A 25,151-nucleotide genomic window follows, 5' to 3' on the forward strand; every position below is an offset into this window, starting at 1 on the left:
TTATAGAGTAGGTACAATATTGTCACATGCATTACGTTGCATGTGGTGTGCTGTTGTTTTGGTTTGATTCTTGAGCTGTGAAATTACAATGGCAAATTGAAATGTAGAAATAAATAATAAACATGATTATAATAAATATTCAAAACTACTGAAACACAAAAATGGTCATTACTGCCACATTGGTTGACAAATCAGTTTACTCCTTGCAAGTGATGAGAAAAATACATTTAAAAGGGAAAAAATATGAATATGTATATTTAAAAAAATATATATATAAAATGTATAACATATAACTGTTCATTGGCACAGAAAGTCTCATAAAGTTTGAAGTTGTATTTATACAGATGTTTTGTGATTTCTTAAGAGATAAAGAACAACTCCATAACACATTTGGGTCAGTTTTGTCTATTTTATTTTTGTTTAAAGAAAATAAATGCAGTTTTCAGTCTGTATTGATATTGGTTAATATCAGGAGATCCTTAAAGCTGTAGTGTGGAATCAGTATCGGAACGAGGAAGCTGGATTGGTGCAACCCTAATTAGCACTATATTTAGTATTGACTACTGAATGCTTGAACTCATTATATTGTATACATTTTTATTCTAATATGGAGACTGGAGTTCATTTACCACTGAATAATATCACATTTTTGCCTGTAGTATCAAGATTTGCTATTAGTATTGAAATCAAATGTGACTTTTTACCATTCTGGCAACACTGCACTGGAGAAGACATTTCATAATACATTTGAAGGACGAGTTACCATTGTCAAAAAAGCAGCACTTACAAACTGACCTGAATGACCCACGCTTTAACCACGCTAATAAAAAGGCATATTTGCAATAGCACATTAGATGTTAACTGAACATATTTACTTCAGATCCTTATTTGAAGGGAATTTCTTTAACAAATAGGCCTACATCATTTTCCTATTTCCTCTTGGCTTGACTGTGACAGCTCCTGCAGACAGATGCGCCCATACATCTTTTCCCACAGAGGAATAAGCAGAGGAAGCATTATTATGTATTACAATGTGTGTGCGAGACAGATAGGAGATTTGTCATAAACATGTGGCACTGTGGAGGGGAGTGCGGAGAGCCCTGTCCCATCGCCGTGGGAACTGGGACTACATTAAATAGTCATTATCCCGCGAGGCTCAGGCCATGTTTTATCTATCAGCATCCCACTTAAGCAACAATAGCATGAGCAAAGCCTATCAGCACAGTGGCAGATAATATGTCTTCATGTGATAAGGTTTCGAGGCACTCCTGGAAAGAAGTTTATCCGAAAATGCTAAAGATTTATCTGTGCTGCCAGTTTAAGCTGAGGCGGTGCTCTCTGCAGGCTAAGTGGGATGTTTCAAAGTTTGACCTATTTGCTAAGATTAAGATGTGTTTTCCGACAGGATAACCATATTCAATAAATTATATCAAATAAAACTTTAATTTATGTAACTTGGTAATACATTTTAAAGGTTGAATATTACAGAAAATGGATTCTTGTGATGCTGTTTTCTTCTCCAAAACATACCTGGAGTTGTGTTTTGTTTCATTCACACATTTAAGTAAGTCTTAATTATTAGTCTAAAGCTGCTAATACTCTATTCCACCTTGTGATGTCATGTAGTAGTAGTGATTCTAGTGAAGGTGTATGGAGTCTAAAAACACAGTAGAGCACTTCCTGTATTTCCACATGACATCACCAGGTAGAACAGTTTTTTTTGTGTGTGTGTTTGAGAAAAGAACTCACCATAAATATACAGGATTTGTGTGTTAAACATGTGTGAATGAAACAAAACACAACTCCAGGTATGTTTCTGATGAGGGAACAACATAATAACAGATCAAAAAATATTTTAACATAGGTTCTTTAAGATATGTTTTCTGACTGCATAAACATATTCAATAAATCATATAAAATTAAAACTTAAATTTATAGAATTTTGTAAAACATTTTAACCAGACATTTTTCAGACTTTGATATTAATCGCTGTGATCAGCAAGCTCAACTCCATTCATAATTTGTATCTGTTTTAATGTTTGATGATTTGGTAAATATCATAGCAGCAGAGGAATGTCGGTGCTTGTTGTGAATCTTTGAAATGTTAGATAAAGAATTTCCCCACTCCAGATGGCAATTGAAACGAGATACTAATTTGGACTATTGTTTAATTATCTTCAATGTGCACTTTAAAATGATTCTTGCAGCATTTTCCATCTTATTATAAAATGATGAATCCCAAAGCTTTTGTGAACTCCATCTGACTCTGGCACAAACGGTTTCTCTTGGCTGAGGGCCTTCCTAATGTTGAACAAGCCAGTCGTTGTTTCTTAAATGGTTTTGAGTTTTCGCCAGATGAGCAATGAATACAGAAACAATAGCTTACACATTTGTTGCGCAATGAGCTGCAAAGTAGAGTTTGATTAATGGAATCCTTTGTATTCGTCAGCTTATATATATTTGTGTTGTTGGCTTAAAGGTCTTATGTTACGCCATATGGACTCTTGTGAGCTTTAATAATGCTGTTACCTCATCAATAACATACCTGGAGTTGTGTTTTGTTTCATTCACACATGTTTGAGTAAGTCTTTATTATTAGTCTGTCTACGTCTCCAAAGCTCTCAAGTCAGCAGCTCATTTTACCTTAAGTTTCAGTAGAGATTGGCAATTCCAGGGCTGAAAAGTTCCAAATGGCTCTAGTGAATGTGTTTTACCACATGAAATCACAAGGTGGAACAGCGTGTTTTCTGTTTGAAGGAAAAACTCTGCCTAAATATACAGGGTTTGCGTGTTGAATATGTGTGAGTGAAACAAAACACAACTTTTGTTGATGATGTTTGTCATGAGGGAACACCATTATAACATAGATCAGAAAATAGCCTATACTGGCTCTTTAATATACTTAGCAAAGTCTTTGGCTTTTATAGTCTGTGGCTTTTATATCTAAACAAATTGTAAATCGTAGTACCGGTAGTTACTTTATTTACTGTTGAAAAATCAGTCCGTATTTAAATGCCTTTTTTATCGCCGCGCCTTGGTTGTAAAATTAATTGGATGTTTGTTTAGCTGAATCGTCTTTGCCAACAATTAAAAGATTGTTTTGAGTGAAAGCTGTTGCCGTCAGTTGTCCAGAAGCACCATATGCAAACTGGTCACATGTTTCTTGCCTCTCTTCAGAAGACAGATCCTATTTCAGCCCCATGTTTTGTTCATGTCTTTGAAGAGGAGGACTGCCATTGTCAACGCACAAACTCAGCATCTGTTTTAATCTCCGCCTTTATGTCGTACTATAATGTGTGTGCACTCACCTGGTGTGCTCAAATGGCTTGTTTTATTGCTTTTTGGACATACACTTTGCCTTTGTTTATGGGGCTGTTATTACTTGGTTTCTTGTAACTGGCAGCTCTCAAGGCAGTGTCAGGTGTATTGGACCGTGACAGTCCCATGTCCTCCCCTTGTCAGTGGAAGGGCAAAGCTACCCAATAGAAAGTGTCTCGCTACAATGGCTTCCACAATATATTGCAAGGGTATAGTTATATTCTGTTAAGATGCTCAATTTCTGCTGCTAAATGAAGTAGTAGTGGAGTAGTAGTAGTAGTAGTAGTTGTAGTCTTATCCGTCTGAAGTTTACTTGCTTAAAGTGGACAATATGACGTCAAATTGACTTTTATTTTAGAATGTTGCTAGTTGCATGTAGGGCTGAAATCTCAATCGAATCAAAATTGCAATTTCAATGGACAGTTAGCATATCACAATTTTTGTACTATAATTTCCTCCACAGACAACAAAATATTTTACTCTGCATTAAAAGAACAGTACACATGTTTAAAATGCAAACTTTGTGAAATGCAAATCTATCACAATCTCACTGCTTGTCTGAAAAAAACTGCAATTTGATATTTTTCCCAAATTGTTGAGCCTTAGTTGCATGGTAGCCATCTGTTAAATCCTTTTATTTATTCCTACGCACTGACTACACTGGAAAACAAAATGTCAAATGTACACAAATACCTGAAGCTGCGGTTGTCACGTTTGAACTTGTTTGACATGTTGCTGTATAGTTAGTGCAAATTGCATGTGTTTCCAATATTACAAAGCTACCCTAAATGTCCCCTAAAGCTCCTCCCTCTTCCCCTCACTACTTCTTTGTCTTCTCCTTCTCTGACTCACACATCGCTCTCCCTGCTCTCCTAATGTATCTGGCATGTTTGTGGTTGCAGAGCTCCGTGGCTGTGCAGCTCTGTGGTGGAGTCTGTAATTACGGCCCTGCATTGAGCTGAGCCAAGGCCTGCTCGTGTAGTCCTTGAGTGAAAGGGTCCCAGTGGAAGCCCCCAGCCCCTCTCTGGCGGGGACCAAGGCTTTGCGGCTATGTAATTATGCCTATTGCTCTGGTTTCCATTTGCCCAATAGTGTTTACGTGGTGCGGTATGAGTAAGAGTATGGTGAGGATGGGGGCGGACATTTTCTCACAGACACACCATGCCACTATGGAGCCTTTTAGGCAATTTGGAGAATAACACGCTTGAGCCTTTCGATTTAGAGTCAGCCTATATGAACATTTTAGATATGTATGCATAGTTCCAGTTATGTATGCTCTGTAATGAATTGTGGTTTTGTAATTTGAAGTAATAACAAGAACTGTTTATTTATCTTATTCCATTTGAAAAACAATTCTTAATGACGACTTTGATGCTATTCAAGGCTCTGAACTTTATCAAATTTTAATTAAGATTGAGATTCTAATTGTCAGCTCTTCAGCTATTTAATTGTGAGGTCTAAAACTAAGCATGTGTTTTGGAGCAGAGTTCAGTTTTTGGAGGAAGAAATGTGTCTATTTTATGTGTTAAACGACAATTAGTAAAAGTTAATATTGAAAACCTTTTTATGTTTTTATAATAAGATGTAAAAATCAAAGTCATTAAGTACGAGAGAAGAAAAACACGATTCATTTTTGTATGTATCTCAGCCCTACATGCATGTAAGTGAGTTTTGTCGATTTATTTTGCTATACTCGGCCGCTAATGCTAATTCTTCCACACAAAAATGTAGTGAGAATAAGCTCTTGGCAGCAAATCTTGAAACGCAATTATTCTGGCTGCACTGACTGTAAAGAGTCAATTGTTTTAACATGTACACACAAGAAACATTTCAATGAGAACTTTGGCTGACATAAGCACGGGCGCCTCTACCCCCCACGCCCTCCCCCACATAGCACCCACAATACAAGCATCATCCAACTCCAGATTAAAGTTTAACTGATGTTGTCAGTCTGTAAATTGTGTTGCTCTTTCAAAAATATCAGGCTATATCTGCCACAAGTGGTAATCTAAGCTGTGATCAGATGGAGCAGAGCTTTGGCTGGAGGTGCACACGGACACAGGTGTTTCTCAAGGTACAGATGACAAGGTTGCCAGTCGCTGCTGTCAAACTGCATTAGTAAATCAATCTGTCATTCCCCAGTCCCTCAAGTTTAAATGTCCACAGAGGGGGTCTCGCCGAGGCCCTCTGGAGGAAATGGAAGATGCCGCGCGGACAGTAACTTCAAAAGCTTGTCGTGTTGTTTTATTTATTTATATATTTGTGCGTGTGTGTGTGTGTCAGTTTGATGGGGAGTTGGTTGGCAAACGTCAAAGATGCAGCCGTGAAAAAGATGGAAAAGTGTTGGTCGCGCATAGAGGAGGAGACATATTTTTATCAACTGAAAGTTTTTTATATATTATACAGAAGGAAAAAAAAGTATCTAACTTTATTTTAATACTAAGGAACATGCTTGCTATGAATTTTAACACCAACTTTTCATATAGTGTCTTTAAAGAGCCCATATTATGCTATTTTCTATTGGATCTATGTTATGTTTCCTCACAAACATACCTGGAGTTGTGTTTTGTTTCATTCACAAATGTTTAACAGGCAAACCTTGTATATTTAGGCTGAGTTCTTTCAAACAGAAAACACTCTGTTCCACCTCATGATGTCATGTGGTAATGCAGAAAGTGGTCCAGTGTGTTTTTAAATTCCGTACACCTTCACTAAAATTATTTGGATCATTTCAGCTGTGAAATTGCCAATCTTTACTGATCAAAATATAAAAGGTAGCTCTTAAATTGAAAACTACTTCATACGGAGATGGAGATGTAGACTATTAATAAAGGCTCACTTAAATGTCATTATAAGATGGCTTAAAGCTCACAAGATATTACCATTTAAAACTATTCACATAAACAGGACAGCATTTCTAATCTTTAATAATATTAACTGATGAATACTTATACTGGTTTCAGTATCTATTATACTATATGGATGACATTTCTTTGTCTTCCTATATTGACAACAGGAACACTCCATAAAAGCTACACTTTTAAAAATGCAATGATTAATTTAGCATTCACAATTTGCTGATTCGATTATCTTGTTTTTCCCGCTTGAAGACACAATCCTTCAGTGATCATACTGTAATGCCTGATCTGTGTTCACCATTGTTCCGCTCGTGCTGTCTCCCTCCCTCTTACTTTATCTCGAGTCAAAGCTTTCGAATAGCTGCCACACTTTGAAAAGATTGACGGGCTTCACACACACCACCCTCTTTTCACTCCTTTGCAAAGGCGGAGATAGACACGATCAGATATTGTATTCGGTGGGTGTACTCATAAATGCAGTTCACCGGCGTACATTTTACAGCCCCCCGTGGTAACTTTATCTCCCAAACACGGCTATTATCTATCATCTTGATGCACTCACTCCATTTTTAAGAGGTGCTTTGTGTTTTTTTGCTAGGCTGGTTCTCCACTTGAGGTTGCGGCATATTTCTGTAGTGTTTATGACTGGGGTTTATGAGTCCGGTGTGATTAACAGAGAAACTTGCTGGCCAGTGTTCGTGTAGACCCTGCCCTATCCATAGGAGATAATTACAGCTTTGGCTCTGCTGTAAATACAAGGCTACAGCTAGTTTGTCGCACCAGGAAATGAGGCATCATCCGAGTTCACCTGGAACAGAACATAAATCAGAGCCTAGAGGAACAAAGGAAGGTGAAGACAACAGGATGCAGGTGCCCTCGAGCAATGCACTCACACATATTTTAAGAAGTGTTGTTAGAAAATACTGGACTTAAATATAGTGCAACTGCTACTAGGTTGTGAATCAATGACTCTGTTCTTCCTCACGTAGAAGATTTGAAGAACTATCTAACATAGAAAATACAGAAGCTCCTTCATTAAAAGTACTATATTATAAATAAACTGACTCTTATGAGCTTTAAGCCATATTAGAGTGCTGTTACTTCATCAAATACCTTCCTTGAGTTGTGTTTTGTTTCATTCACATGTTTGAGTAATCCTTTATTATTAGTCTGGCTACATCTCCAAAGCTCAAGATGCTCTGTTCCAAGTTGTGATGCCATGAAGCGGTAGTTTTTGAGTTAATAGCTACCCTGCATAATTAGAACTTTAATACGGTTTATGTGTTAAACGTGTGAATGAAGCAAAACACAACTCCAGGTATGTTTGAGATGAAGAAACAACATTATAACATAGATCAGAAAATAGCGCAATTTAAACCCCTTAAAAGAGATCAGTAGATTTAGTATATGAGAACTATTACTCAGTTTGATTTAATACTTAGAGGGGCTCTTACCTATCTACTGTCCTAGGATATTTAAGGTACAATCTGACCATAACTGAACTGGGGCCATAAATGGTGTGGACACAATTCCACCTTACAAATGGGATCCTTTGAAGAATCACTCTCAGTGTCGGGACTCAAATCTAAATTTAACTGCGACTTTATCATTTTCATTCTAATATACTTGCCTAGAGGGCTGCTGTCAGAGAGGGATGGAGACTTGCCCTAATCATAACATTTAAGATGGAGAAAAAAAAAAAAAAAAAATCAAGATTATGATTAAAAAAAAAAAATCCTGTGAGGGCATCAGGCTTAAAACATATGCCAAGAAAAAAAGGGGAAAAAAGTGAATATTTGTACTAAAAGCAGCAATCATTTGCTACAGAGACCCCACAAAGCTTCAATTGTGCTTGTGAAATACTGTATATCTCTAAGTGCAGAAGTCTAATTAGCATAATGATAGGCTTTTAGACCAGTATGAATATATGCAGTACAGCCCTGAACTAAAAACAGGAAGTGTGCCTTTGTGAAATCAACATCTAACCCAAGATTTGTCCAAGTGTAGTGCATTAACTAATAGACCTCATGAAAAGCAGGAAAGGTCTGCCCTCGCTAATTAACCTTTTACCCTCCTCACCGCCTCAGATAGTAGAAAGGCTTAATTGCTGTAGCACTAATGTGTGTCCTCAGTGTTTATGAATGCTTGCATGAGGCTTCACATTGTTTCTTTAATAGAAGCTCCAGGCAGTCATTGAGGTATTTGAAAGTGAAAAGTAATTAAAATGACTATGGGGTGGTCAGCCTGTTGCCTGGTAGGATATGGCGGCCTTGTACATTGGTTCATTAGTGATGCATTGGATTTGTAGCCTGTCCCTCCAATCTTATTAGAGATAGAGCCAGGTGGACAAAAGAGAGGTTGTAGATGTGGCTTTGGTGTTAATAACCACTGCCCTGTATCTCCCATACACTGTTTACTGCTGAGTATTGTAGTGCACGAAATTATTGATTCACTGGGATGTAAGAGTTGGCCTGTCACCATAACTAATTGTGAAGTACGATATATCGCTACAGGGAAATATCTCGATAAATGTTAATATTGAAACTACTTAATACTACTGACACAGTAACCCCAAAGCTGTGTGTTTTCTCTAAGTGAACATTATTGTAAAAATGTGTCCAACAATAAATTTATTCTAAATTCTAGTATCTATAAAGTGCCATATAGAAAATACAGGTCTTTCTATCATATATTGAACACTAAGTTGATATAGTAATTATCGTGACAGGCCCATGTAGCTGTAGCTGTTGCAGTATTTAAGTATTTCAGAAATCTTTAACCTATTTTTCTTGATGCATATTTTATAGACATGTTCTTGCCATTTCATAGCCTTTCAAATTGCTACCTAATCCATAAGACTGACTGCCTATTCATTGTACTCGGGGGCCAAATTGACTTTCAGTACACTCTTTTCAAATAGCTCTTTGAAACTTTTTGAACACATTGCGCTCCAATTCCTTGTAATTTATTCCTACCTTTTCTGTGTTTTTCTTCTAGCGGGCTACGGACAGATGGTACAGATGGACCCCAGTAAATCGGGCTTCGTGGGCTCCCAGGTGGAACTGCGCTGCACTTTCAGTAACAGCAACCCGCCGGTCAAGATCTCCCAAGTCACCTGGCAGAAGGTTGTTAATGGTACCAAGCACAACGTGGCCATAGCTAACCCAGCCCTGGGAGTGTCTGTACTGCCCCCGTACAAGGAGCGCGTGAGTTTCAAACAAGCTGCAGTGCGCCACCGGACCCCCTCACTGGAAGACACCACCATCGTCTTCTCCAGCCTGCAGCTGTCGGACGAGGCAGGCTACATCTGCGAGTACACAACCTTTCCTGCAGGGAACCGGGAGAGCATGGTCAACCTCACCGTATTTGGTAAGGAGCATATCATTTACAGTTTAATTACCCTGCTTATACAATGCTAGGATTTGTGTTAGTTGTTGTTATAAATATTTATGTAATCCCTTATTCATACAGGAGTGATGCATAGTAACAGAGGTTTTAAAGGTATAAATCTGGAGAAGAGTTTAAACTTATATGCTTTATCTGTTTCATGCAAAATAGAGAGGCTCTTGGGCGGTAATCAAAATATCTTGGGCTTAAAACCTTGTCCAGATTACTACCTTTGTTGTTGTTAAATGTAGACCAGTTTCTCACAAAGCCAAGTCCAGTGATAATCAGAATTCACTGCCTGTGATATATAGACATATACTGTGCCTTCTAAATGTTATTTTCAATTTAAAAATTGAAAATTCATGACAGGACTACTACCTAATGCAGGCATTACTCCAGTAAATATCTGCTGTAGCTGCATCGTGCATACATGATGACATTTTTACTTTTCTTTTTTTTTTATATATATATTAAGAGTCTCTCTTAATATTGGCAACTCTAACACTCAAAATTGAAGGTCATTCTCAGACATGTTGCTGTAATCCATGGGGCAGAGCCTGTGCACACGAAGATTCAATTATTTTTAACTTTTTTCTTCACATGCATCGTTTACAGCTGCCCTCAAGGACTCCACTATAAGCCATGTGATCAGCAAACTTATTTCCCCAGACAAGAGGCCTTGGCCTTTGCCTCTTTCATTTGTGACTGCTTTTTTTTTGTATTTTTGTGTTTTTTTCTTTTTTTTTTTTTCTTTCAATTAATCTGTATTGTAAAGTCTTAGTTCTGCTTTCATGGATTACTTTTTTTGATTACTCAGTTAAAGTTCTTTTCAAGTGAATACTTTGCACAGCAGAGGAGTAAAACTCTACTTGACAGGTTTATGCCCTGGTCACTGAGGTGATGTGACATTCAACACCAATCTCTCATTAGTGCATATAGCTTTTTATAAAAATGAGGAAGTTGAGGCAGCAAGGAGTCAATAAAAATGGCAGGTGAGACAGAAATCAATGAGGCCACTTCAGAGTGTGCAATTTGTCTTGAATAATCTTATCCAGTGCAGAAAAGCACAAGTGCCTGAGATGCAGTTTCTCTTGAAAAGATGCAGCTTTGAAAATGTTACACCCGATCGTTTATTAGAGAGCTAATTAGGAATCAATTGCTTTTTCTATTAGGCTACACCAAAAGACATAGCCTCTAGTTTCAGTCCTTAATGTTATTGTGACTCAGAGGCTGCCGTGTCAGACTGCATCTCAGCTAGAGCACATCTCAAAAGCCCCCTTCATAGCCTGTCTCTTTCACTTGCTTAAGCTCAAGCCTATTCGTTTGAAGTATTAAAAAGTAGATTGTTAATTGGCATGTCACAAAAGGATTCAAATTGGATGAGTGTGCATTTGCTTAGGCAAGTGCGTGCTACATTTTAGAGAGCTTTGACAACTGCCTTTGCTTTGAGGATGAAGGCAGAGGCAAAATCTGATTTGAGTATCTTTTTATCCGAGGCCTCTTTTGTTTCATTTAGTGTTTTGATCAAACCACAAACAGCCTGCAGGTGTCGAGAAATAGAAATGTAAAGAAATAGACTCACTTACAGTTTATCACCACCTGTTTTTTTTTTGGTTTTTTTTAATACAGCTCGACCTTTGACCCGCATGACCCTCACATCGCCCACCATTGTAGCCAGGCAACAAAAGCGTAAGACAACAGTAGCCACCTGTGTATCAGCCAATGGGAAGCCTCCGAGCATCATCAGGTGGGACACGCGGTTGAAGGGCGAAGCCACGTTCCAAGAGACCAGAAACCAGAACGGGACGGTGACAGTGAGGAGCAACTACATGGTGATCCCGAGCCGAGAGACGCACAAACAGAAACTCACCTGCATTGTGACGTACCGCAGTGAGAAGATCACAGACAGTGTGGTGCTCAATGTGCAATGTAAGTCCAGTGGAGGGTTTAGTTTAGTTGTTAGCACGTGTCCTAACATACTAAAAAAAATACAGCCTAAAGGCTAGACATGTTAGAGTAAAGGATAATGCTTTGTTAAAAGAAATTCAAAATGTAAAACAAATTATTTATGCATTAATTTGTTTAAAAGTCTAACTACATAGAGCAGAATTATAGTCATGAAGGTAATTAAAACTTGCATTTGCTGAATTCTGTTGTTGTATCCTTAGAAGACACTTAACCCATCTTACCCCCAGTATCTGTGTATATTTTACCATTACTTGAGTTCTTCTTCAGGCTTGCAAAGAAACCTATTTTCTCTTATATCAAACCATGGTGTATAATACTTATTGTAGTATAGATAGTATAGTTACTTTAGTTAGCCAATGTTGTATTTAAAGCCCAACAATTCCTTTTACATAACATTCCAATAGGCTGGGTGACATGAGAAAAAATAATTTTAATTTACATTAAAAAAAGTAAAAAAAAATTATAAATTTAAATGTAAATTTCCTCGAACATAAACAAAACAGACATTTCATCAGTGGCCATTTAGCACAAAAAAATTTGTGCAGACCTAATTCCAAAATACTTGCATACATGCTGTACTATTGTCTTAGTCATAAAGTGCAAATACTCGTATGTAACCATATATACTACCTCAACTACCATATAAATGCCTCAGTAGTGTATATGTTTACATTCCACTATTTTCTCTTTATGAATTGCACATACACTGTTTTGCACTAGCCACACTACTGTTTAACTCTCTAAATGTCATTGCTATTGTGACAATAACAATAAATCCTTGAATCTTGATTGTCTTAGTACCACCCTGTATAGTAAATGCACTAGTTTGCTTGTCTGACTTGAGCCTGTCTTGTTGGCAGATGAGCCTGAGGTGAAGATCGAGGGCTTTGATGGAAACTGGTACCTGAACCGCCAGAACGTACAGCTGACCTGCAGAGCCGACGCCAACCCTCCTGTCACCATTTACCAGTGGAAGCTGTAAGTCGCATTAAGTCCCACAAACCCTTAGGCTTTCAGTGCCTCACTCACATTAGAGCACATGGGGAGATTTTTATGTGCAGTCAAGGTAAACCCAAGTCTTATTTTGTGCCACACAGTTTGTATTCTGTATCCAAGATCTTGTTTTTTGCCCACTCTAGAGTCTGTCTCCATTTACTACCATTTGTTTGTGTATAAAACACATAATGGAGATAAGCTAAGGTCCAGGGGTTTGGCACAATAGTCCCCTTGCAGCAACAGCACACACCACTATCTCGCCAGATACTGTGTGATAAATGCAAACAGAAATCCTTTGCTTTAGGCTGTTGCTTTGAAGTCTGAGTTCAGGTATGCAGGTATAGTTGGCTATAAAAGCGTCATTGTTAGCGAGGCTGTGTTTTCCGGAGGGCAGTGAAGACAGCGGTTTTGTCCCTGACATATCAGAGGAGTGGAGTAGCGTATTTGTGAAGGTTGGAGCAGCATACCTGTGCCCTGACATCATTGTGTTACTCAGTAGGATATACAAATGTGTTTTCAATGACCAAGCAATCACTAAATAACCTCAGATATGTTTGGTTGGTGTTTTTGTTTAACAGGAAAACAAACTGGCCATGCACGAATGAGGTATTGCAAAGAGTACTAGCAAGCAAGGGCATTATATAAAGAGGGCTTCAAGTGGCATTTGGTGATATTGACTGTGATTTTTTTTTTTTTTTTAAGAAATGCTGTTAACTAAGACTACTTTAATAAATATGGCATTATATGAGAAATACTGGAAAGGTCAGTTTTGTTTTTGTAGGTTCTTTAACTTTGAGGGATAAAGGGATTTTATGTCATGATCATTACTATATCGACATATTGTCCAGTATGTGAAATCTGGGACGATATTTTTGGGACTCAATATTTCTTGATCTTATAATTATATTGTGTGTATAATAATTATACACATGATGTAATTATAAGATTTGAGCTGTTGAAGGTTGAATAACTGACTTCTATGGCGTCATTATTGGTTCATTCTGCTATTTATTTGTTGCAACTTATAGCTTTTAATGGTACTGTCTATTTAAAAATGATTTCCTGGGATTATCTTTCATTACTGTTATTGTATCAGTGGCTTAAAGGAGTTTCAGTATTATCGCTCATCGCAGTATTTCTCTGTAGCAATATATCGTGCTTCAAAATTTGTTATCATAACAGGCCTAAGAGCACCACTTAACTTAAAGATCTCAAGACTGAAACAGGTTTAGGGTTTTAGTGACAGGAGCAGTATGATAGCAGGATGATGTCCCTTACATTCTTGTGCTCTACATAACAAATATTAGAACTTTTTGATCTTCACCTCAATACCACATTAGAGACAAGGCATAAGATTATTATAAGGGTTCGTGTCATTGGTATAAGCTAAGCCACAAAGTTAAAGACAGTAAAGTACTGAATATAGCCCATGATTGCCAAGCACAGATTGGAAAAATTGTCAGTGGTCAGCGAACTGAGCCAGATTAATAGACCATTGTGCCCTGGTTGTATCCATTCTACAGACCAATGTTGAGTTTTAATGAGGCATTAGATTCCTTTTTCTTTTTTATAGCTTCCAGGACAAAAAGTATTGATTTACAAGGAACCAAAAGGGAAAAGATAGTAAATATTTGTGTGCACTTTTGTAGATTTAGGCAGATTAGCGATAAGAAAAGGGGAGGAGGGGCGCTACGGGAGATGTGATATAGAAAGACTAGAGCGCCGCGCTGACAGATCGGAGGGGACGGCCATTGCTGCACTGAAAATGAGAAGCCAAATGTGTTGTGAAGGTTCCCCTGGGCTGCACTGTGGAGGTCAGCACAAGGCTGTGACGGAGCCATCCAGACCGGGCCAGCCACATTACGTCACGCCAGAACTCACACACACACGCACACACACATGCACACACACACACACACACACTCGGAACGCGAGCCAAAAACTAAAAGGACAATGGTTAGACAAATACTACAGATAGGTCTATAGGGAGAGTGCACTGCCCCAGTTCAAACACAGAGAAAACACACTCATTTGAACTGTAATGTTTGTTCAGGGACCTACAAATCACATTGTAGGGAATTCAAAACCACTAGATATTTCACAACGTGTGCATACTGATTAGCTGTGGACCTATTTTTGTGTGTTGCACTACGATACAGTGTTAAATGACAAAAAGAAATGCTTGTCAGTGTCCAATGTTTATCTAGAGTTTTATAGACTTACCTCATCCAGAAAAAAAGTTAAAACAATAGCTGAATGTTTTCTTGCTAATGGTTTCTTTTTAGTCTTGATGTTTTACTTTATTTTATAGTAAATAATTTATGTATTAATGTTATCATCTTAATGTGCTTGGAATCACTTTTATATTTCCAAATACTGAAAGGGGTCTATGTTTTTGCTAATGTAGGTTAGATTGACTTAGATCTGGGGTCAAAGCTCTGAGGCGTGTCCCAGATGTGAACAGGACAATTAGAACTAAAGATCAATTTTAATGCACGCTCTTAACAGGGCCCAAAGGAGGAGCTGTCAATAAGATTCAATTTACAGTCTGCATATATTGCCTTGCAATGTTCATTTTAAAACAATTTTGCTCTGTTAATTTGAGATTTTTACAGATATTTCTACTCTGACATCAAAATACTATTGGAGACTAGAGTAGGCTAAATGAAGATGCACTTTTAATTAACAGAGGTCACTTTGCTGGCATCAGTATCAGTTGTTATTTAGAAATGCATCGGTTAATGATGATGTCTTATCTGTGACTTTTTTTTGGTGCTGATATGAAAATTAGATTATTTTTCTTGTTAAATCATCAAGTGAAAAGTACAATGTGCCCCTTAGAAAGGTCAGGGAGGTTAATCATTTATTTCTAATCAGTTAGTGTCTGTGCCTTTGTTACACTGGCTCGCATTCTTCTCTCGCACTGACATTTTGACTTTGCAATTTGTTTGCGAAATTGTTTCATCGCATCATCACGGCTAGTCCCTGAACAACGTCATCTATATACAGTATTTGCATGTCCATGAATAGATATTAGCATTTCCTCATCAGAGTGTGCTGTTTTTTTGTGTCTCTGTACAAATGGGGACATCACAGGCGCCATATGAAGGGTGTGAAAACGCTCTGCCAGCCTTTCATTTCTGTAGGAATCAATTGGGCTTTACGGAGCGCAGCGTTTGATATAGGCCAGGGAACGGATTACTGAAGTGTGACTTACAACAGTGAGGCTTGTTTTCAGCTCCACTGCTATAAACAATAAACACTGAAACTGCGGGCTCTAACTCTTATCTTTGAACTATCACTAGTATATGCTATTTTAGAACAACAGTACTATGAAAAAACGTAACAAATTCTTCAGCGTTACGTTTTTAAAATTTGCCCTCCTATGAGATCTATACTATACTTGTGTTAAATAAGAGCCTATTTTGAACACTGTCATTAAAGTTTAGCTTTGTAACGCAATGTCATAACAAAGCTGTGTTTAATCTTAATAGCTTTGTTATTGTACAATTTAGCGTGCAATTTTCTCTCATCAACCAAATTGTTATTCGTTTTCACAAATTGCTATGCTAAGACAAAAAGAGAGGGAAGAGAGGTTCACACAAATATGTCTGATAATGGCTTTCAGGGTCAAGCACTTAACCTCTAAATAAAGTATTGCCTATAATTATTATCTAAGTGTTATTGTGTTATTATGTAAAAATACCATCTTGAACAAATGATCCCTTGAACATAAACAAAAAAATATAATAATAATACATTACTTTTTATTATTCTATTTAAATCATATATATTAATTAGAATTGGTGGAGCATAAAAATAAAATTAGCAAAGCACTGTACTACTAAGTATCAGTTAGGTGTCTGTACTTCACTTCTGTATATTTTACAGTGGGTACTTTTACTTTTACTTCACGACATTTGAGAGCAAGTATCTATAATTTCTACTCTGCTACATTTTTGAACAGGACCTAAAAGTAAATGTATTTTTCATTATTGTCTGAGACCTGCTGAAAAACCTGAGGGGTTTATTTTTCACATGTTTGTAGTTTGAGCAAACTAAAATATACAAATAAATACAGCTAGGTAAAATGATTGATTCAGTTTCTACTGAGCAAAATTCAGCACAAATCTTTATCAAACTCAATATAGTTGAAGCTTTATAAGATCTCATAATATGCATAAAATACTTTTTACTCTTTAAGTACATTTTTAATAGGTACTTAAATATGTTTACTTAAGTAGAGTAAAGTAAAAGAATCACATGACAAAAAATTCTTGTGATACTTACTTTTTTGCTCCGGTATCTTTGACTTATGTAACAAAATTGATTAGTAAGTCATTTCTCCTATCTTTATAATTGATCAACATTCCAACCAATTGTAGACACACCAAAATCGGCATTGAATCTCACTGAAGGGGTGAAAAAGCCAGAGGAAACCACTAATTGACGTGAAATTTGACGCCTCCCTTAGCCCGCAGGCACCATAAAAGGTGTCCAGATAATAGAACGGAGGTTTTGTGTGCACTTGATCCGTGACCTCTGAGTTTGCTGACCGGATCAAAGGGCAGAAGGCAGTTTGAATACAGCAGGAGATAGTCCAACCATGAAGACAAACACCTCAGGCTGAGAAACACGCTACTCTTCTCCTCGCTACATCCGCGCTTGATCAGCTGCCTTTTTTGACATCTCCCCAGAGTTCTGAGTTCAGTCATGTGCATTGTGGGTAGGTAGCGGCAGTAGCAACTCCACCCTTTGCTCGCTCCAGAACTGTTTCATATTCTGAAAAGGGAGCTTGGGCTTTGGTTATGTCCTTACCTGTTAGGACCTGCTGGGATTCCCTGTCCTCGTAATTTTGTTTGGACTTGATGGATGGTGGCTGAAATATAGTGCTGTCAGATATTTCAGGTATTTATCTTGTCACTCCCCCACACACACACACATATGCACAGGTTTGTTTGGCTCCTGAGACTGAGATTTTTCCCCTTGACTATCGTTTTTTATGGCGTCTGAAGCAATGCCTCTCCTCTTCAACAGTCATGCATTAATTAACTATTGGCCCCCTCGAGTACCGTAAAAAATAAACTGTATTTTGCCCTAAATATTTTAGCATTCAGCATTTTTTAAAGCACGCAAGTCCTTATATGCTAATTTAATGTGCACTTTGTATCTTTTTCTGATACCCAATTATCTCCATGGAGACAAGAGACATCAGTGCACCTTTAACATCAAACACACTGGAACTAATCAGGGATATAGCATTGTGTTACACCAAAACAATCCATCTTAAAATGGTCTGAAAAAAAGAAATACACCTTTGACTCTGGCTTTGTTATGGTTGCCTTATCTATTTCCTCTCCTCTTCTTTACAGTTTAAATGGATCCATTCCCAGCAACGTGGAAATCAAAAACAACACACTGTTCTTCAAGGGGCCCGTGACCTATGACCTCGCAGGAACATATGTATGCGACGCCACCAATGGCATCGGGACTCGCACCGGCACTGTGGATGTCAACATCACAGGTAAACTGATGTGCTTATTTTGCTCTATTCTCCAGCTGAATCGAACTAATAACTGATAACAATACAGTAGCCCTCTGCCAATCTGATATTGGACTTAAACTGCAAATCTAACTCTGAGTAATGAGTAATTACTATGAGTAATAAAAAGAAAAATAATTGTACGGGATTGCATTGATAAAAAGCTTTGTATTAGAAAGTATGGTTGGTTTCTGGGTTTGGATTCTGTATTCGGGCTCTGTAGACCTGCCAGCGCTACAGGGTAAAGCATCTAGAAGTGTAAGAGTACAGAACATGTTTATGATGAGCTCCTCATAATAACATGAATGAAAATGTGGCTTTGACGCAAGGGCACTGTGTTGATTATCGTTTGCTTGCATCACACTCTTATTTCGAAACAGCCTTTTGCTTTGCCCTTCCTCTAACTTCTTGGGAGAACAAAATGCTGAACAAAACTGATCAAGTTCCCTCGTCTTCCACAGAATAGCTGGCACACACACATGCTGTGGTCAATCTGGGTCTCTAGTCAAAGAAACACCATATTTAAATTTCCATGGCCCTGTACAGCAGATCTCACATATTTACTGGATTTTGTGGAGATCAGAGTACAGTGAGCAGCTGTGTGGAGTTGGGACACTGTCAGTTTTGCTTGGTCTTTCTTTCTGGTGCTTCTGGTTTCTGGGAAGCGGGGGTGTTCTAACTTGCTTTGCTTTTGCATGTTGACTCATGTTGTGTCTCTGAGAACGCTCTGCTGTGTGAACCAAACAGCTGTGCCTTTACACTATCATGCATAGCCCAAGCTTCCAGCTTTTTGTTTTTTCCTCTTTCTGCCTTGTAACTCTATAGGACAAAGAGCCTTTGTGAGATATGATGTCATTATTAACACTTGTGAAAGGTAGTGGGTCCTGACTCGAGTAGGGTTAAGTATGTGTTGAGAGAAATATTAGAGGACTTACAAAGCAAGGAAGTCAAACTGTTGTGTGTTCACGTTCTGTTAGGAAACTGTGGTACCTGACCAGAGAGGTGTTACAAAAATCCATAAGTAACTATATCTGCCACTTGAGTGAGTACTTAAATTAACAAACCATAGTGCTATTGTTCCTATAGACCATGAGATGCTAAGCATGAAAAGGCAAGCAATAAATTTGGCTATGGATCACATAATGGCTGTTACAGTAGCTTGTGCAATGTGCTGATCTATAGAATATATGCAGTACATGGAAGTGGATATGGCTGTGGTTTTCGTATCAGTTTGTTTGACACAAACATAATATGATTGTGGTTGAAGTGAACTTGATGGTGGACAGGAGATTTCTGTACATTCTTTGAGGCCATCCGTTGCGCTGACCCTGGCTGTGTATAATGCCCTTTGCTGGAGATGGAGATTGCTGATGCTTCATTAACTTCAAAGAGCCTCTTTGTGCATCCCCAGCCTGAATCAGGCCGGCTGCACAAGTGTCAGGTGAGAGAGCCCACTGCTGGCAGAGGCTCAAGGCTGCAGCAGTGGCCTCCCTGCTCCTGATAAGTGTTCTCCGCAGAGGGGCAGGAAGCAGCAGCTGCACCACTACATTTGTTCAACAGCTCACAGAGCTAAGAGTGCTCATTTGTGCTCTGAACAGTGCTGCTCGGGCTAAAGCACAGCCCAGGTGAGCAGCGCCAGTTAAACATGTGTCCAGTTTGTAAAATAGTGCAAATGCTCCTGAACCTGCTCATAATGTCATAATGAAGCAAGGCCAGTGGTGGTCATGGTGACCATGTTACCTGTCTTTGCAGGGCCTAATGCAGTGAAATATGTGAATAAAGAATCTACATGCACTTTGGCTTCTATATTTGCCTTAGAAACCATGCAAAATTGTATCGTAGCATTAACCTTATAGACTTCTTATAGAACGAGAGAGAGAAATGTCACTGTACTTTAATGGACACATTTGTAGAAGCTGCAAAAGTGTCAACTCAGCAGACAGAGGGGCCATGGAGCACCTTGTTTCAATTAGTTTGTGGATGTGCTCGCCGCTGAGACGGCACAGACTGTGGGCTGCTCACATGGGCTCTGGCTCCTCTGAGGACATGTGTTCTCAGCTATACTGTCACAATCTAATGAACCTCTCCTGTTTTAATCAATGCTCTCACAACCAGAGGAGGAGCTGGTTAAATCTATAGTGACAGACATGAGCCACATATAATAGGTTCTTCTCATTCACATTCACTTCAGAAATCTCCTGAGAGCACGTCGACAAGTTGTCAGATCTTATTAATCAGCTAATTAGGAAGATGCACTAAAAACTTTCTTTCATTTGACACTTTAGCCTGTGGTGGTTATCTAAAAGGAAGACTATTGAAGTTTATGGAAATATTGAAACACAGAAAACCACAGGAAGAGCCCTAAATGATGTGGTCAGCCCTCAAGAGCCTCCCTCACTCCAGAGAACTGAAGGGCCCTTTCATTTTGATAATCAGTATTTTCCCATCACTCTTGTAAGCAAATCAATGTCACCACCTCACTCTTCTTCCCACAGCATTAAAAGACTTGGTGAATGACCTTTTGTGTTGAGATAACCTTATAATTATAGCATTATCACCACAGACATGAAATGTAATGGGGAGGATTCTCTTGCGGAAATTCCTTTTGTTTACTCTTTTGAATAATCGGATAAACAGGCATTGGAGTTTTTAACCTTGACTCACACAGCAGCACAACTGTAATCTTTGGTAGACTAACTGTGCGCATAATTCCAGACTTGATAATATAAATCGTATTAGGTTTTGGCAAGGTTAGGATTATGAGAGCTGTTGTTTTGATCCTGGGCGCTAGCTTTAACACTTAAGGAGAGCTCGATGGAGTGATTACAGCAATAAAAACTGTTTGGTAAGCAGGGACGACCTGTGTTGACATTTCTTCGTGCTTGCCAGAGCCAATTGTGGATGTTAGAAAATGCCAAATAAATTAATAAAACAGTCTAGTCAAATAGAAATCAAAGCAAGGTGACTACAAAAAATAGCTCAGAGTGTCTCAGTTTGTGGTTGTCTGGTAGGATAATCATTCTAAATGTTTACTGTGGGAATTTCTTGGCAGATTAAAACTCATAGTTGCGTAGTTTGTTGATTATATAAATATACACCCATAATAGGCCTTGTCATAATAATCAACTTATCATTCAATATATTATAGATGGAACAATACATTTTGGAGGTCAGTATTTATTGTGGATGCTTTTTCTTATTCAAGTAAGAAACTTTTTGGTATTTTTCTTTTCTACCATAAGATTTGAGATGTAGAGGGGCCCATAAATAACTTTTATGACTCATATCGATATAAATTAATAAAGCGCTTCATTCTACTATTCATTTATTGCAGCTCATGTTTTTAGAATAGTTTTTCCAGTGTAAACCTTCTCTAGCGTTACTGCGTCAGTATCATTAATTCTTTTCAATATTATCGTGTATCGTCTGTATTATCTTCACCAATGTATCTCACTTCAAAATTTCATATCATGAGAGGCCTAACCCATACTTCATAATGCTACATAACAATTTTATCATTTACTCTAATTATTAATTGATTTATGTTGCACCACATCCCTGAAGCAATGTTCTAGTTTGTGATTTATGTTTATGGAAATCTTATTCTTATTCTAACAGCAAGTCTTGTAATGACCTCTTAAATTAAATAATGACCACTGTGTACAGTCTGCTTTAAAACAACAATAAAATTCAGCAGCAGAGACAGAAGCAGTGGTCATACCAAGATGGATGTATTCTCCAATGTAGAGGACAAAATCATTAATAACTATCACAACACTTTGTATCGTCATAGTACTGTCCCTGGCTCACCTGTGTTGTTTTACAGCTCCACACAAAGTAATGAGAGGATTTGATGGGGCTTGAGATTTAGTGGCAGAACCCCTAGTGGACACACCTGCTATTGTCAGCAGTTTGCAGTGGTGCCGGTGGAGTGTGGACTGCAGCTGAAAGAGGCCTACACCTGTTTGCCTCTTTTCTGTGATTGTATTACCACTATTAACAATTTTAAAGTAATTATAGTATGCAATCTTGACTTGTGAGCTCTTAGTCATGCTATAATGTTCGTACTTTCTTAAAAACATATCTGGAGTTGTGTTTTGTTTCAAGCACACATGTTTGAGTAATCCTGCACTATTAGTTTGTCTACATCTCAAAAGCTCAAAATGCTCTGTATGCTCAACCTTGGGATGTCATGAAGTGGTAGTTTTCAAGTTAACAGATACCTTTTACCTTTAGTTCAGTGGAGATTGGCAGTTCCAGGGCTGAAATCATCCAAATGATTCTAGTGAAGGTGTGTGGAGTTTAAAAACACAGTGGAATACTTCCTATATTACCACATGACATCACAAAGTGCAGTATTTTTTGTATGTTAAGCATGTGTGAATGAAACACAACTCCAGGTATGTTTTGATGAAGAAACATTATAAAATAGATCAAAAAGTAGTGTAATATAGACCTTTTAAATGAGAATAGAAATGCGTTAAAAGTACCAAGACAAAATCAAAAGATATCTTGTTTTTGTTTCATTCAGTTTTGTTCTTGTCATGAGTTGGGTTAGGGTTAGGTGACAACAGTTTATGCCAATGACATTGTGCCTTAGGCAGGGTACACCCAGGGTTGTGGCAGGCTGGTCACAGCGATGACATGTTTATGATGCCAGATATATTACTACATTAGCCAAAAGATTATATCTGACTCTCACATTCATTCACAAGGAACAATCTAACCCAAATATTCAAATCAACCATGTTAATCTTCGGATTGTGTGAACTGATTTCCCTATTTGCTGTGACATTTCCAGTTTAACATCAACTATAATGCATTCATGTTTTTTACGACGTATGGCCACAGGCAATCAAATTTGAATAAATGTGTTACCACTGAACGCCCTGAAACAAAGTATAGAATTTTTGTTTGAAAATGGCAAAAAGCCTCACTCTGCCGACACAAGAAACCCCACAATATACCATCATCATTTTGAAAAACACTGTCATTGCCAGTCGATGCGACTGGCCCAGGCCTAGACAGCACATCGTCACTCAGAGTATAAGAAAGAGCTTCACAGACCTTTAGTGATGGCCCCGCTGAATAAAACAACCATCAGCCCGTGTTACTGACATCTGTATACCGCCATCTGTATATTTTTCTTTTCTGACGGAGACAAGTAACGTGATGATGTCAGTGCTGTGAAGGCTCCTCTAGCAATGTGAAATTTATTTGTCTGTGCTTGTCATTGCTGCGTCGCTCTCAATCCCTCTGCTATAACACATACATTATTCATAGACGTAAAGGCCACACGTGTATATGGCGTACACCATTACACTGGTATACATGCTGTCACCCAGGTTGAGCGGTGCAGCTATGTCTTCAGTGTTTTCTCTCTAAACTCCGTGAGCCCGGTTACAATGATTGGTAGAAAATTCGAGAGGGACTAAGCAGCACTAAGATCCTGCCAAGATCACAGCTCATTATCCAAATGAGAAGTTAGCATGAAGTGCTCCCCCTTTGCCTGCGCGCCACAGGGCAGGCCCATAAAGCCACTGCTGTCTGCTCTGTGCCAAGGGGGCAGACATGGTTGCATGCGGATCACTTTGCATAAAATGGTGGATGGGGGTTCTCTTATTTATTTATTTTTCGGAAGAAGAAAGATACATTGGCTAGAGGAGTCACCATGAGCAACATAGCCTACTTTTTTTTGATACAGAATACATTTTATATGAATTATCCATGGTTGACTTGATTTATTTTGTATGTATGTATGTATGTATTTATTTTTATTTCTACTGAACCCTAACACAAATCTGAATAAATGAGCTCCATAGGCTGATCTGACTGTATACTAGCCAGTACCGAAGGACACAGAGATGGTAACATGCAGATCACTTTATATATAATGGTGGAAGGAAAGCTGCTGGGATGTTTTTTGGGAGCAAGAGAAAGAAGGATGCACTGGCTGCAGGAGTGAAATGGAAATGTCACCGGGGGAGTGCATGTGAGAGCAGCTCATACAGTGATTTATCTTAACATTTGTTTCTGCATGGCTTGCTGTTCTGGCCTCTCCCGAGAATATGCAAGTAGACGAGAAGGAGGAGGAGAAAGAGGGAGGGTGGGACGTGTGCAGACAGATGGAGCTGGGGGATTGGTCGTTGGTGGGAGAGGACCCCGGTTTAGGCCCCGCCCCCTTTGTTGTCGCTGAATCGGTCACGTCGTTGCTGATGAAGTAGGTCAGAGTCTGTCCCAAGGTCTGACCACTGGCTCCATAGATGCTACTGCTTATGCTGCTGTTGTTGCTGGCTCTGCATTGGTGGGGGTGATTCATTCATTACCCATGGAGCTTCAAAATAATAACAAGCCCATGACAAAAACGAAGAGAGGGAGGGGCCGGGGCTGGTTGGGGTCATGTGGTAAACAAACATGTCCCATCAGGGCTTAACGCGCAGTAACATGAGAGATTTGCTATAGCTGCAGATCTGCTGACCCAATAACTATTTACAGTGTGGGGGTATGTGACTATTGAGTACCACAGAGATTTCTGAAGACGTATTACCAGTTAACTGCGGTGGGTAGATTGTACAATTATGGCGAACCACAATATATCATTAGTTAGGCATGATATGTTTGTGTATTTCTTTAAAATCTGTAGAAAAAATACAGATAATTCTGACTAGGCCTGCCACTGTAAGAAATTTTGAAGCACGATATATTGCTACACAGAACTATTGTGATAAACGATCATAATGAAACCAGTTTAAGATTAAGATTAAAATAAAGCAGTTATGTCTCTGTAACCCATTTTAAATAAACTGTTATCATAATTAAAATCATTATAATGCCTGAGCTGCAACAAATAAATAATAGAATGAACCTATAATTAGAAGTGACTTATTCTACTCTGTACAGATCTGATCATGTTACATCACAAATAACACAAATCTCTCCCTATTGCAAAGAAAATGAAAAACACTGAGCCCTAAATATACTGTTCCAGTTTTTATATATTGAATGATAAATTGATATGGTCATTATTGTGAGAGGCTTAATCCTGACTATAAAAATATCTAATGTGGCCTGTTTTTTTTCTG

At 38.3% G+C, this 25,151-nt stretch overlaps 1 protein-coding gene across 1 annotated transcript in view; it reads left to right on the plus strand.

Moving 5' to 3' along the window:
- Positions 1-25,151, plus strand: part of nectin1b (nectin cell adhesion molecule 1b) — a 97,063-nt gene that overhangs the window by 56,341 nt on the left and 15,571 nt on the right. The window contains exons 2-5 of the mRNA XM_020928568.2: positions 9,174-9,545; positions 11,193-11,492; positions 12,392-12,509; positions 17,900-18,051. Coding sequence (XP_020784227.1) covers positions 9,174-9,545; positions 11,193-11,492; positions 12,392-12,509; positions 17,900-18,051 — 942 coding nt within the window. The remainder of the gene's footprint in view (positions 1-9,173; positions 9,546-11,192; positions 11,493-12,391; positions 12,510-17,899; positions 18,052-25,151) is intronic.

This window comes from Boleophthalmus pectinirostris, unplaced genomic scaffold (genome assembly GCF_026225935.1).
Source record: "Boleophthalmus pectinirostris isolate CB_2022bp ecotype Guang Dong unplaced genomic scaffold, ASM2622593v1 HiC_scaffold_9, whole genome shotgun sequence".
In the NCBI taxonomy this organism is placed as follows: Eukaryota; Metazoa; Chordata; class Actinopteri; order Gobiiformes; family Gobiidae; genus Boleophthalmus; species Boleophthalmus pectinirostris.